The 13,907-nt window shown below is 39.9% G+C and overlaps 1 protein-coding gene across 1 annotated transcript in view; it reads left to right on the top strand.

Moving 5' to 3' along the window:
* Window positions 1-11,746, top strand: part of IQCJ (IQ motif containing J) — a 180,759-nt gene extending 169,013 nt beyond the window's left edge. The window contains exons 3-4 of the mRNA XM_025375254.1: window positions 690-770; window positions 10,569-11,746. Coding sequence (XP_025231039.1) covers window positions 690-770; window positions 10,569-10,752 — 265 coding nt within the window. The 3' untranslated portion in view covers window positions 10,753-11,746. The remainder of the gene's footprint in view (window positions 1-689; window positions 771-10,568) is intronic.
* The last annotated feature ends 2,161 nt before the right edge of the window (window positions 11,747-13,907 follow it).

Below are 13,907 nucleotides of genomic sequence, written 5' to 3'. Positions count from 1 at the left end.
TATTTTCTAAAATTATCCTTTGAATGTTTTTACCTCTACTATTTGTTTTGTAGTCTTCCTCATATGTTGCTTTTCACTCTCAGCTTACCTACTTCCTATCCATTCTTCAAAATTCATCCCAAGAGCTGCCTTCTCCGTGAAGCCCTTCTTGATTGTTGTAGCACTAAGAGTTCTGCAAGCTCACTGAAAGCAGTGATCATTTCTCTATAATCCTCTGCCTTTCTACAGGTCAAAGATCCATGCTTTGTTCCCAGTGGAAGCCCTGAAACAGCTTAAAAGTGAAAGGAGGGAAGGTCCAGTGGCAGTGGTACTACTGGGGATGAGTAAGGTCTTCTCTACATCTTACTAGTTGGCCAGTAGCATGGAATTTATAACCCTTTCCTTGTGTTTTTTCTCCCCCTGAAATTGTCCAATGTGCTCCTTTTCTTTTATCTTAAAGGAAATGATTTTCATACCATAGCTATGAATGTTGAGTTGAGAACAGCAAAAGGACAACAGAAAAAAAAGTCAAAGTCACATTTTTTTTCATGATATGGTTACTTATCCATCGTCCATCAACAGGAACTTTAATAAATTAAAATGAACAAAATTATATCTTATTTTACAAATAAGTATAAATTAGCAGTATTATTGCTATAAATGTTAAGCTTCTGGATTGAGAGATATTGAGATATTATTTCTGTTTCTAGTCACCAGCTGGCCATGGATACGGAGAATAATATTGAAAAATATCCCCTCAATGTACAGCCCTTGGAATCAAAGGTGAAAATGTAAGTTATTTCAAAGTATAAATTAAGCAATTAGTTCTACAGTTCTTGTTTTATGAATTACTGAATAAATCTAGAATTTTCGGGTACAACAATTATGCATCTTTATTTTACATTCATGTGCTGCACATTATTTCCTCCCTCTTCTAAGCCGGAACACAGCTACTTTGGGTGCACAGCGCCATCTACTGGGTAGTACAGGGAATTATTTGCTTGCCACTGCTTTTACCACCTCTTGGTTTTTCCATTTCTGGTCTAGTACAATCCTTTAACTTCCACTAGCATTTTCCTTTGCCTTTCATCTTAGTAACTTGGTTAATTCTGTCTTAGAATAATTTGGTTATTTCTACCTCAAGCCATTTATTTATTAAACACACACACACAAACACATACCCTTTTAAAAATCTTCTTTCTATTTCAGCTTCTGTTCAATTATTTTGGGAAAATGTTTCTTCTCTTCTTTTTTCTCACTTCCTATCCTTTTCTTCTTATTCTCTCTTAAGACACCCAAATGTAAGCCTCCTCCCCCTATTATAAATGACTATTACCTTAAAATAGTGCTAAAAACATTTCAATATTAACAAAATGAAACTAACAATATCCAAAGTGAGAAAGACTTTATTATAGAACAAAATATTAATCTTCTCAAACCATTTTTAAGTAGAGAAGGGGCCTATTATAATTGGAAGCAATTTCAAAAATATTTATGACTGTTTTCTGAGATCTTTTCCTGTTCTGATTTTCCTTCAGAAGCATATATGAGAAATGCCAGTGAGTGTATATTTAATCTCTCTCCCCACCCCCTCCCTCACAAACTCTCTCTCTCTCTCAGTTGAACACTCCGAGAAGCATGAGAATTTAAACAAGAATGTTAACATATCTGAGCTTGGCCAGAATCACTGATCATTTTTTAAAAGTGCAAGGAGGAACCTTTTAGAAAAGAAATCACCCTAAAAAAGGGCACCTTGAGGTGTGTACAACTTTGAACAACAACAAGTCGTTGCTGGACTTAGGAACTAAAGCAGAAATGACACAAATATGTAATATCCTGCTGGATAAAAGCAAATACTAATACATACCCCTGTAAATCTATGTTAACCTTGGTCATCAGTAAAAAGCTTGCCTCTACATGAGCATATAAGGTTACCCCTCAAGATAAAGTCCAAACAAGACTTCTGAACCAGTTGGGTGCTCAGCTAGAAAGTTCTGCGTCACACACTTACTAAATACATAATGAATCAGGCTATCGAATCATTTTGTGTAAGCAGTGTGTCAGCCTCACTACACAGGACTTTAGTTTGCCAACATAGGTTGCTTTATCATTAGGAATTTTCTCATTAAGATAAGGTTCTTTTAAATGAAATGTGCTGGTGAAAGAAAAGTTGGTGTATGAAAAATTAGAGTGTTTAATGTGAATGCTGAAATTAAGTTAGAAAAACTCCTGGGTCTTTTTCAGTTTTCATCATCTTCAATATGTAGGGGCTGCGGGATAGGTACCAGGAGAAGGATTAGGCAAAGACAAAATCTCTGTGCTTCAGATTCCAGCCAGCTAAGAGAGCCTGAGATTTTATATTTGTTGATTTGATGGAGGATTCTCAGCTCAATGAAGTACAAACAGAATGGCTCTTATCTCTTCTAATAATTCTGAATCCCATGTCTGTTCACTGGAGAGAAAGAAGGGAGAGAATACTTAATCTTGCCGAATAATGGAACTTGACTCCCATTGGAGAGCTTAGTCTAGTTCAGTGACTTTTGTCTAATCTGGTTATTAAATTCTTAACTCTCATGGCAGGTTGAAAATCTCCCCTCTGCTTACAGGAGACCTTTTCTACAGCTCTGTATTCTGCTTCCTTCCTTTCACTCTCCTCTTACTTATCTCCCCTTCTCTCCTCCCTCCTTCTGCCTTCCTTTATCAGTGTTATCTCTCCCACCCACCTGTGCTAAACACCTAGACTGCCCCGGATTTCCTGTGAATAGATGGCAGACACTTTCACTCTCAGCAGTTGTTCCCTTTAACAACTGTCCTATGTTTGGGGACTCTGAGGGAAGGGGTCATTGGGTCTCCTCTAAGCCCCCCACAATGGTATAGGCTGCTCATTCTCACTGGGTTTGTGCCTCTTGCTCTGTGGGGGCTTTGCCCCATGATGCACCAAACAGTGCCTTCCTCTGCCTACCGTGGCATCTTCAACAGGGACAATCTTGGGATATTCTCATTCCTGCTCTCCAAGAGAAGTTTTTTAGTCCTGCAGAGCATTGGGTATAAAAAATGGGGCCTTGTCCAAGGTACCACAGTCACCCTCTATTATCACAGGCTTTCTTTTAGGGCCTTTTGACTTCTTTTGGTGGGGACCAACTGAGAGTCTGTCTTCTCCCAGAGGTAGAGGGAAGTGAGGATCACTCCATCATAAAATCCCCTCCCCTGAAGGCTCTCCTTTCCCCTCCCTGATGAGAAGAGAGTAAACAGTTCCCATACAGGGTGTCTGGCTAGTCTAGTGCCTGCAAGCCCTGAGGGGGATGGAGGTGCTGTGGCAAGGCAATCTCTGAATGTTAAAGAGAGGAAAGATGAGACCTGTTCTCAGGTGTAGGCTGCCTTCAGTGTCTACCTGTGGGAATCCCAGGATGGGAGTCAGAATAGCAGGAAAGGGTTCGGATGGTTCCTCATACTCAGGACATCGTGAAAAGGAAAGAATTTATAAGAAAGTGTAAACCTGCGTGTGGCAGTGCAAAGTATCAGTGGCGGGAGGCAGAGGCCTGTCAGAAAGTGTGGCTCAGTGAAAAAATGTGTGAGTGTCGGGGAGGGTGTGTGTATCAAAGTTGAAGGGAGTGTCAGAAAGGGTCCATTACCTGGTTCATGAATGCAACTGTTAAGAGGTAATTTTGAGTATTAGACCAGAGGATCAAAAGAGTGCGTCAAAAGGGCAAAAGCAATCAAGATCACATGGCTATTAATGAAAAGGCATTTGGGGGAGGTAAAAGGCAAGTTCTCCGAAGATCAAACAAAGGCAAGCCTCTCAAGTCAGAAAATTTGTGAAAGTAAAAGTAATAGTGAAAACACCAAAAGGAAGGCTCTCTGAGCAACTCTAAGGCTAAAGATGAATGTGTTCCCAAGAGCCTTAAGGCTGGAACAAGCTTTGGGGGATGAAGGTGCACAGCAAAGGAATGCAGGCTTAGTGAGACGCACTCACAGCACAGGAAGAGGTGGGCTCCCCAAGCCCCAGCAAGCTGCTGCCCTCCATCTTGTAAGTCACTCTTTACATGTTGTAGCAAGATCTAAAACAGATCTTCCCAATACAAACCCTTGTGTAAAAGTTGTTCATTAGCTCTGTGTAATCCCCCAATCCCCTTCCTTACATTTTAACAATATATTTACTTTGTGATGGAAAAACATAGAGATGTATTGAATACAAATTGCTTTTTTGAAAGTCAGCTCAATAAATATGCTCAATTGCTCTCCTAATTTTTATTATTATATTTGATTTTGCAATGAAACAACATTTAGGTTTTATAAAGGAGAGAAGGGGTACACACACACACACCACACAGAGAGAGAGAGAGAGAGAGAGAGAGAGCATTTCCTAAAGAACTTTAAAGATGTTTAGTAAACCCTTATTAAATTGCATTTCAGAGTAATACATATCTACTTTAGTCGAAAATTTAATTAAAAGAAGGTACGAGAGAAGAGTGGTTGAGAGCACAGACTTTGGAATTTGAGTAACTTAGGTTCAAATCCCAGCTCTGCTTTTTACCTGCTGTGTGACCTTGGGAACACCAATGGCCTCTCTGGGCCTCAGCTGCACTTCTCTGTAAAATGAGAATGCTAACATATCTTATTAAATTGTAGTCAGCTTTCAATGAGAAAATTCAAGACTAGACATTTAGTCTAGTGTATTTTTTCCATGCAAACATACTTTTTTCAAACATATTTTTATTTCCACTTGGGCTAATAAAACATTGCCAGGAGGGATCCTTAGATGACTTGCAATGGTGACTTCAAAGTATTTGAAAGTGTTTGATATGTCCTTTCCTTAAGTAATTATAATAGTTTATCTAGGAGTTCTATTTGTCAAGTTTGGGCTAAGTAACTTACATACATTATCTTTGACTTCTTGCAGGGGTTACAAAGATGTTATTCTTACTCCTATTTTATGGATAAGCAAGAGTGAGGCCAGCATGTTTAGTATTTTGTCTAAAGCTACAGCTCATGAGAGGTAAACTAGGCAAGAACCTCTATGACTCTAAGCACGCTTTCTCATGAGATGAAACTTTTTCTTTTTTGAGCTATTTCTGGGATGCAATGTTAGAAGAATTACATTTGTTAATCACCTGTAATATATGTCCCAGAACTGTGGAGTGGTCACTGCCCTCAAGGATTGTACATTCTAGTGGGGGAAGAGGACTTGTTTGAAAAGAGGCAATTGGATTGGCCTAATCTGATACTCTTCTTTTTGGGTGTTTAATAGCATTGCAGGACCACTATTCTCTTTCTTAGACTCAGTAACCCTGAGTGCATTATAACCTCCTCAGTCCTCATAAAGAAAAGAGTGTTATAGATCCAGGACCCAAATTGCCCCAATTCTCATGTGTGAGAACATTGGCATTCTTGACAGTCTGCAGAGTCATGGGTATTTGAGAAGAGACCTGTGGAAAGAGCCAAGACGGCATAGGCCCTGGTGCATAGGAAGCATCATCCATCAGTGTGGCAGTGAAGTCGAGAGCTACAAACCGGGCAGATGCTGGAGTGGAGGGGAAGCAGGCTGGAGAGAGAGGGCAGTTTCTGTGGGAAACCTGCCTATTGCATGCAGTGGCCCAGTATTGACATTTGAGCAAGTTTGCATCAGGATACAGGGTTGGGATAGATAACAAATGATGAAAATATGATATATCTGTTAGGATAGCTTTTAGCTAGCTGCACATAGAAAAATCAGCAAACAGACTGAAACAAGTAGGAGTTCTCCTTCTCCACTCACAGTCAGTATATGACAAGCCAAACCCACCCTGCTTCTCTATTTCTGCCTTTTGCTGACCTGTAAGGAGGGAGCACATGTAATGGGGGCCAGGCATCTGCTCCAAGTGTTGGGAATGGTGATCAGTTCCCATCTTGTTCCCTGAGACCGGCCAGGACTCTTTGATTGTCAGTATCAGAAACTCAACTCAAACTAATTTATAGATGTAAACAAGATTATATTGAATCACATAACAGAAACACCCATGGTCTAACGTGCTTTAAGCACAGTGAAACCCAGGTGGCTGGGCAAGGTCATCAGGCATCTATCTTTCCTCTTCTGTAAACTCTGCTCTTCCCGTGATTCATTCTCATGTGGGCTCTCCCAACATTGCAACAGAGTGGCCACTGCCAGCTCTAGGCTTGCAGGTAGTTACAGCTCTGCTTGCTGAAACTTTAGATGAAAAAGAGGGCCTTTTTCTCAGTAGTCTCAGTACAATCCCCAGAGCAGCCTTTAATAGACCTGGCTTGAACCATGTGTGCATCTCCAAAATGAACCAACCACTGCCCTCTGGCTGGTCAGCCCAGGGGAATGGGCCACTGTCTACAGTGATAGGGTAGAATCTGTTTCATCCAAAGCTCACTAGTAGAGAGTTGGTGGATCCGCAAAACTAATGAAAAGGAGAAATTAATATTGGGCACACAAAATCTACCCATGTGATAATCATGGTGCCTCCCTCACAGCTCACTTGTGGTAAGGATTGAATGGGAGAATGCACACAAACAAGAGCTCTATGTATATCAGCTATTGTTTCCAAGATACTCAGATTCAGTGTATCCTCTCTCATTGTGTCCTCTTTCGTCCATCCCTAAATTCAGCCTACTTGAGTTATAATCTATTTTGAATTTTTTATAATTGTTTGGTAACATATAAGAAATAGTACTTTCTCATTTAAAAAATCAACATTTCTGGCTGTTCTTGAAAAGTTGAAACATCTGTCAATTATCAACTGCACCAAAGCAGAGTTGCCCACACTGCCCAGTCTACACCCAACTGCCCAGTCTGCCCCAACCTGACCTCAGGTGGCTTCTGAGATCCTCTTCCCAACTTTGTAGCCTCAGACTTACTGCTTTTCTCTGGGATCCTCCTGCTTCCTGCCTGGTGTCTTCACTTCTGTGCCTTTGCCCAAAGATCTTCTTCCTCCCCATCAATCTCAATCCTATCCATGCTTTAGGACTAATTAAAATCCTAGGAGTCCCTCAAGCCTTCTCTAAGCACCCTAGCTCTCTGAGAGCCCTCTCCTCTCCTCTCCTCTCCTCTCCTCTCCTCTTCTAGATAAACACATCCCTTGGCAACCAGGACTGCACAGAATGTGAGTCCCCCAAATGGCTGTGAGTGCATGAGAGAGCCAACTGCACTGTAAAACAAACAGGGATATACAGAAAAAGGGCAGAGGCAGGCAGATTGTGCCACCCCTGGTATGAGAAAAGATAGATAGGAATTGACCTAGCAAAAAAACTTATTGAAAATGTATTTGTCATCTGTTTAGATGTAAACCCTTATACTTTATCTATAATTCAAAATATAGGAACACACAACATGTGCTTTCTTACTTCAACAAGTCTTTAAAGAATTATATGAATAGCATTTTCTAGTTTCAAAAATAAAAATGTCAAGGTAGTGTATAATTTACTCTGTAGCCACAAAGGAGACTTGTGAGCAGGAATTATGGTACATCTAGGAGAAGAAGTCTGAAAGTGATTCATTATGATTGAGAGATGAGGTGCTTCTACATTTTATTTTAGTTCCCTCTTACAGTAAAATAGCATCTGGAGATGGTATTAAGACAGCTTAATATTGGAACAATTTAATCTTTGAAGGTCATGTTGTAGGAATGGCCAAGGGGAGTAAATAACATGTGACGTAAACACTTTTCTTTGATACAGAGAGTAACATAGCATAGCTCCATCGTTAAAAAACAGTGTAGCAATTTTAGGTAATAGCCTGGTGTGACATGAGGACCCTGTCATTTTTTAACCCCAAATGCTAATTTAAAGACTCGTCCAGCTTATCTAGTCCTTAAAACTGTAATTATGAAGGACAAGCAGTAACGAGAAATATATATATCATGTTATAGCATGTTTTAAAAATAATAAGATCATGTAATACATTGTTTTTACATATGTGGATGACTATAAAGTAAATGTTACAAAATAAAATAGCTGCTGTATTAAGAAAGTCAGTGGGTGTATAGATGTTTTAAATACATATTTTAAAAGTACTTAATATTGTCACCTTATAAATTAAAAAAAGGATATCCATTAATTAGGAATAAAATAATATTGTCTCCTTAATATCTGACTTAAGGAGAACTGGTATGCTAATTTCCAAATTCCATAAAACCAAGAGGGAGAAGAGGATGTTTTAAGTGCAAATTCCTTTGCAAACCACTCATCTCAACTTTGCCCAATGTTATTTGGTTCTTTACAGGTGTCACACCGCCCTCTGGTGTTCAACAAGCTAAAATGTAATATCTCAAATGGTCACTATATTTTGTTTTTATATTTTCTGAGTAATGAAGACGATTTAAAGGGGGGAATAAAAAAGACAGTGTAGAATACCGCAAAGTCCTAGAAAGTTGTGGGTGGTCTATGGGTTGTCAACATTTTCTAATGTTTAAACTGCCTTTAAAATGTTACACATTTTGAGCTTTTGATGGGCAGGTTTAGAGACTTGAGGCACCTGCAAGCAGCAGAACTTGTTAGCTGGGCTCTGGGATACCCCAGGCAACTCAGAGGATCTGAAAATCACTGACAGCTTCCTTAAGTTCACTCTTCCCTGATATAATGGGTCCTGAAGAAGCAACAAGACCACTAAACTCAGGCAGGCAATCTTACGGGACTCCCTTTCCCATTCTGCTTAAAATCTTTAAGCCAAAGAAAAACAGAAATAAAAACGCACTTTGAGCAAGATTTCATAATAAAACAGTGACCAAATATAATTCAAATTTGGGCCAGATTCTGCTTTAGTGGGGCTTGAAGTATGTATACTCTGAAGGGTCCCTAAAAAAAAAAAAACCTCTAAAAATATCATATTTTTACAATTCTATACAAATCATGAAGAGCCCCTCATCAGGGTCTTGGAATAGGCTGCTGGCCTTTAAGGAAGAACCCCTAAAGCTTAAGTTTCCTAGCTTCAGGGAATTGGCCACTGATCCAAAAGTATTGTTTTCACTACAGTTTCTGGACTTTTCCTTGAGCATTATAATTCTCAGACCTTTAATAAATTAGGGAAAACATACAGATTCGATAATGTGGTAGCATTTTTGTGTTATTTATATCCTGTGACTATTGAGAATTGATGATGATCTTTGAACTATTCCAGTCAAATGAAAATAAATCAGTTTGTTTATTCAGAAACAACTTTAACGACTTAGGTTGTGCATGGAAGAATTACAGAAGATCAGATGCTTCCAGGAGTTTAGAAAAGATAGTGATGGAATTAATACAGCTATCTTAAATTACTTTAAAAGGCTGAATCCTAACAACTGGTCTGCATGTACTGCTGACTCCCAGAAGAGGTTAGATTGTGTTCAGTGACCCCCTATGAAAACCTAGATGTTAATCTCAAAGATCAGAAGCCAGTCTGATATGGTTTGGCTCTGTGTCCCTACCCAAATCTCACCTTGAATTGTAATGATCCGCACATGTCAAGGGTGTGACCAGATGTAGATAATTGAATCATGGGGGTAATTTCCTCCATGCTGTTCTGTTGATAGTGAGTTCTCAGGAGGTCTGGTGGTTTTACAAAGGGCTTCCCCCTTTACTCAGCACTCATTCTCTCTCCTGCCACTCTGTGAAGAGGTGCCTTCTACCATGATTGTAAGTTTCCTGAGGCCTCCCCAGCCATGCAGAACTGTGAGTCAATTAAACCTCTTTTCTTTATAAATTACCAAGTCTCAGGTATTTCTTCATAGCCACATGAAAACGGACTAATACACAGTCTGTCCATGGGGGAGTCAGTTAGCTTATACTAAGAAGAGGTTTCTATTATCCTAAGCAGAAGATAATTTATTTCTTCTGATACTAATCACAGAAAATAACTTCCTTAGGTGAAACCTGAAATAGCTGCCTGATCACATTACATTAATTCTCTGGGTGGCACATAACACTTGAATAATCTTTGTCCATTTCTTTCTTTATAATCTTTGTCCTTTTCCTATTCCCTTCCACAGTATATAAAACCCATGGTGCGGTACTCTTGCCTGCCTTGTGCCCCACATCAGGGCCACTGCATTTGGCCATGCAGACTGTGTGGCACATCACTGACACCCTTCACCTTGCGGTCATGCAAAGGACAGCTCTGGAGCTGTGCATGGCAGAGTCCCTGTTCAGAGTCTACGGCTGACCCTGGCACAGAATGGCCCCTCAGAAATCACACACTGAGTGAATGCAGAAGTAGTAGTCAGCCTATTTATTATTCTCATTTAAAATATAAGATGAAAAATTGAAAGAGTTTTGTGTCCCATAAATCAAAGTACATTGACTTGTGCAAGTTTGACCAATGAATTTTATTATTAAGTTGACTCTTTTAGGCCAGTTGAGGGCAGTCAAGTCTGTGAAAGTCAAACCAGTAAGGCAGGGAGACAGTCTCAGTGGCCGAATTGAAGTTAAAGTTCAGGTCTCCTGGTTAACTACATCACATTCTGTGTGTTCTAGTTCCCTTGTCACCAAAGCCAATTCCTTCAGACTCCTTTCTGAGGAGTCTTCAGTGAATTTCTGAGTCTGTGGGCTATGATCCAGCAGTAATCATGTGTGTGCTGTTTTGTTTTGTTTTGTTTTGTTTTGTTTTGTTTCAGCATTCAGCGAGCATGGCGAGAGTACCTGCAGCGGCAGGAGCCTCTGGAGAAGAGGAGCCCATCCCCACCCTCCCTCTCCTCAGAGAAGCTGAGCAGCTCTGTCAGCATGAACACCTTCTCTGACAGCAGCACACCCGTGAGTGTCATGTTTCTTTTTCTATGTCCTGACTTGACATTCAGCTGAAAGCCTAGACTTTGGTTGTAAGAGAAATCTTGGGATGTGAGCAGGTGGTTTGTGACAGTCAGGATCTACGTTGCTTATTTGCTACACAGGAACCCATGGTGAGAGTTTTGTCACCTCAAAATGAAGACACAATTCATAAGCACAAAGTGAACTTTATCAAGTCTGGAGAAAATAGATTGCATTTATGTGTTCTCCTTTCTCTATTACGGAGGTGTCTTTTTTCCTTTTCTTTATAATAGCATATTTCTTTTGGTATGTGCTGTGTGTTTCTTTTATTGTGTGGTGCTAATATGATAGAAGATAAGATTGGTTATAAGGAGTAGAAAGAGAACTTTTACAGGAAGAATTGAAAGTGGTCACACACTCAGGGGTTGCAACTCAAATGCCTCCAGGGACCAGGTAAGTCACCCTCATGACTGAGGTGGCTGACCTGTGCCCCTGGCTACATGGAGAACATAGGCCTCACCCGAAGGGCAGTGCACTTGGCTCCTGAGAATGTGTCAACCTGTGGCAATACAGGCAAGCATGGCCAAATGTGATTTTCTTTCTTTAGGAGATGTCAGAAATCTGTATTTTTTAAGTGTTAGCATCCAGTAATGAAATTTAAAAGGTAAAGCAACCCTGCCTACCGACCACAATTGACCTACAGGCCACCAGTTTAAGAAATCTGAGATAGAGAGTTAAGGAATAAGGGAAACTGCTGGAAGTATTTATTTTTAAAAAACTCCAAAAGTGGGAAGAAATCAGTGATGAGGGATTTATGAACCAGCGTTTTGTGGATTTAAGCATTGTGATCATTTGTAACCAGTCACTGAAATGCTGAAAAGTTAGAGAAATGAAGTAATTACACAAGTATATTACTTCCAAAAATTTTCCTTTACTATTGGTTATCATGTTTATTATGTGGTAAAAAGATGTATTCTTTTTGGGATCAGGTAAAAGTTACTGTATTGGAAATGTTTTCAGATGGTTGCATTGCATATTCTTTAGTAAACGGTTTTGCTTAGATATGGATTTAAAGAGAGAGAATAAGTTGAGTTTATAGCAATGCAAATAAAAGTGGGAGAAGATCTATTTTTAATTGACAGCAGAAATGGAACATTTAGTGAATCCTCACTTTTTAAAACAATTATTTGGGGGAATGGCTTATCCTAACTGACCTCACTATCACTAGAGGGCACTCGTGAACCACACTGGAAAATGCCAGGGCTTCTCGTTTGTGTCTAACTCATGATTTGTGAATAAAAAATAAAGTGAGAATTGAGTGTTTAGGATGTCTTTGCTGTGAATGCCAATAGAAAGTGCAAATTAGATGACTTTAGGATTTTATTTGAATGATGGAAACTCAATATTAGAAATCACTTTGTGAGTTAAATGTTTGGATTTACTATTTTTGTACCTTCTCACAGCCTAATTCAAGATAATTCTCAATTGCTGCTGAATCCAGTGATATCTAAAAGTTTTAGTGTTGCTTTAGGGTGTTTAACCTTTTGGTTTTATTGGACTCCTATGAGAATATATGTTTGTTTTATATTTGTACTGCTGTACTGCTTCGATTCTAGCATAAGTGTTTTGTGCATAAATGCATGTTCTTCCCTGTTCATGAGTCATCAAGTTCATTTATATCTCTGCACAGCTTCACTAACAGTTCTACCTTATTTAATTTGGCTTAGCCTCCTGGTTCCTTGTTGGTTTTTAGTAGAAGATATTTCCTCCCTCAAATATTCCCAGCAATTTGGTCTCCCATAAGGTATATCAGACGGACTTGAGAGTGCATCCTGTAGCCCCACCATATCATCATCCTTTAGCTCTGTGCTCATGGGATAAGGACGACTATATTCAGTGAATGGCAGTCTGGCTTACCCATGACTGCCTATAAAAAGTGAGAATCAATGCCTGTAATCCTAGCACTTTGGGAGGCCAAGGTGGGAAGATCGCTTGAGGTCAGGAGTTTGAGACCAGCCTGTCTAACATAGCGAAACCCTGTGTCTACTAAAAATACAAAAATCAGCTGGGTATGCTGGCACGCACCTGTAATCCCACTTACTTGGAAGACTGAGGCAGGAGAATGAATGGCTTGAACCCAGGAGGCAGAGGTTGCAGTGAGCCGAGATCATGCCACTGCACTCCAGCCTGGGTGACAGAGGGAAACTCTCCTTCTCAAAAAAAAAAAAAAAAAAGAACAGATTTTCAAAAAGAATTAGCTGTCAGAAAGCAAGCAGGCCCTGCCCGGAATACAAATAGAAGTTATTGATTATAACAAATGACTTAAATATTGATAATGACAGTGATGTGACACTAAATGTAAAAAATAAAATATGAAAATATAAGATGTTGGGATATTTCCAAGTCTCTAGTTTGTCACTTAGGTAAAATATCCAAGTCATAATTTAAAAGAAAACTTTATGTGTAGTTGTTTGGAGTTTAGTGAGCTAAGCTTTTTTTTATCTGCCATGATCATCAGTTTGCCAGGGCCCCTTTTGGGAAGATTCATCCTTAGCTCTCTTGGGGGTTGCAGTCACCCGCAGACAAGTTGCCTGGTGGAAGGAAGGTGATTCTGCTCTACCTTGACCAGCCTGCCAGACCCACTGGGTTCATACACACTCTCAGGGAGCACCAGATAGGAAGACTTGGTTTTCTCACCCTCCAGTGAATTGACCTCAAGTTTATGGAGGGAATAGGATGACCCCTGGCCTACACTGACTAAGCCTGTCATCAAGAAATGAGCTTCCTCTAACATCCATGAGTCCATTTGGAACTTCTGTGTTAAAAGCCTCAGTCCAAGTCAAATGTTGTCAGTGAGCTGTGTCCCTGGGGAGTTCTTTAGGCCCTGCCTCTTGCTTGATCTTTTCCAGGTTGTTGAACCTCAGTTCTCTTTCTCTGGGTTTAATCTATTGCTGTTGCTGCCTAGACAATTTTCTATCTTCTTAAATCTGATCAACTGCTGTATTGTCCCAAGTCCCTGCCTTCCTGCTACTAACCTCTAGCACAACCTTAATGGAGGCCAACATGCCCTTACCTAACTTCTGGACATTGCCAGCTGTAATATACTGCATGAGGTTGCAGTGCAGAGGTTGCAGTGAGCCGATAATAAGCTGCAATTATTGCCTATCTCAACTGTCTTACCCAGACATGTACTACATGGGAAATCAGCT

The sequence above is a fragment of the Theropithecus gelada genome, chromosome 2, assembly GCF_003255815.1.
Source record: "Theropithecus gelada isolate Dixy chromosome 2, Tgel_1.0, whole genome shotgun sequence".
NCBI lineage: Eukaryota > Metazoa > Chordata > Mammalia > Primates > Cercopithecidae > Theropithecus > Theropithecus gelada.
Note: the sequence above shows the minus strand (reverse complement) of the source record. Positions and strands in the feature narration are given on the sequence as shown.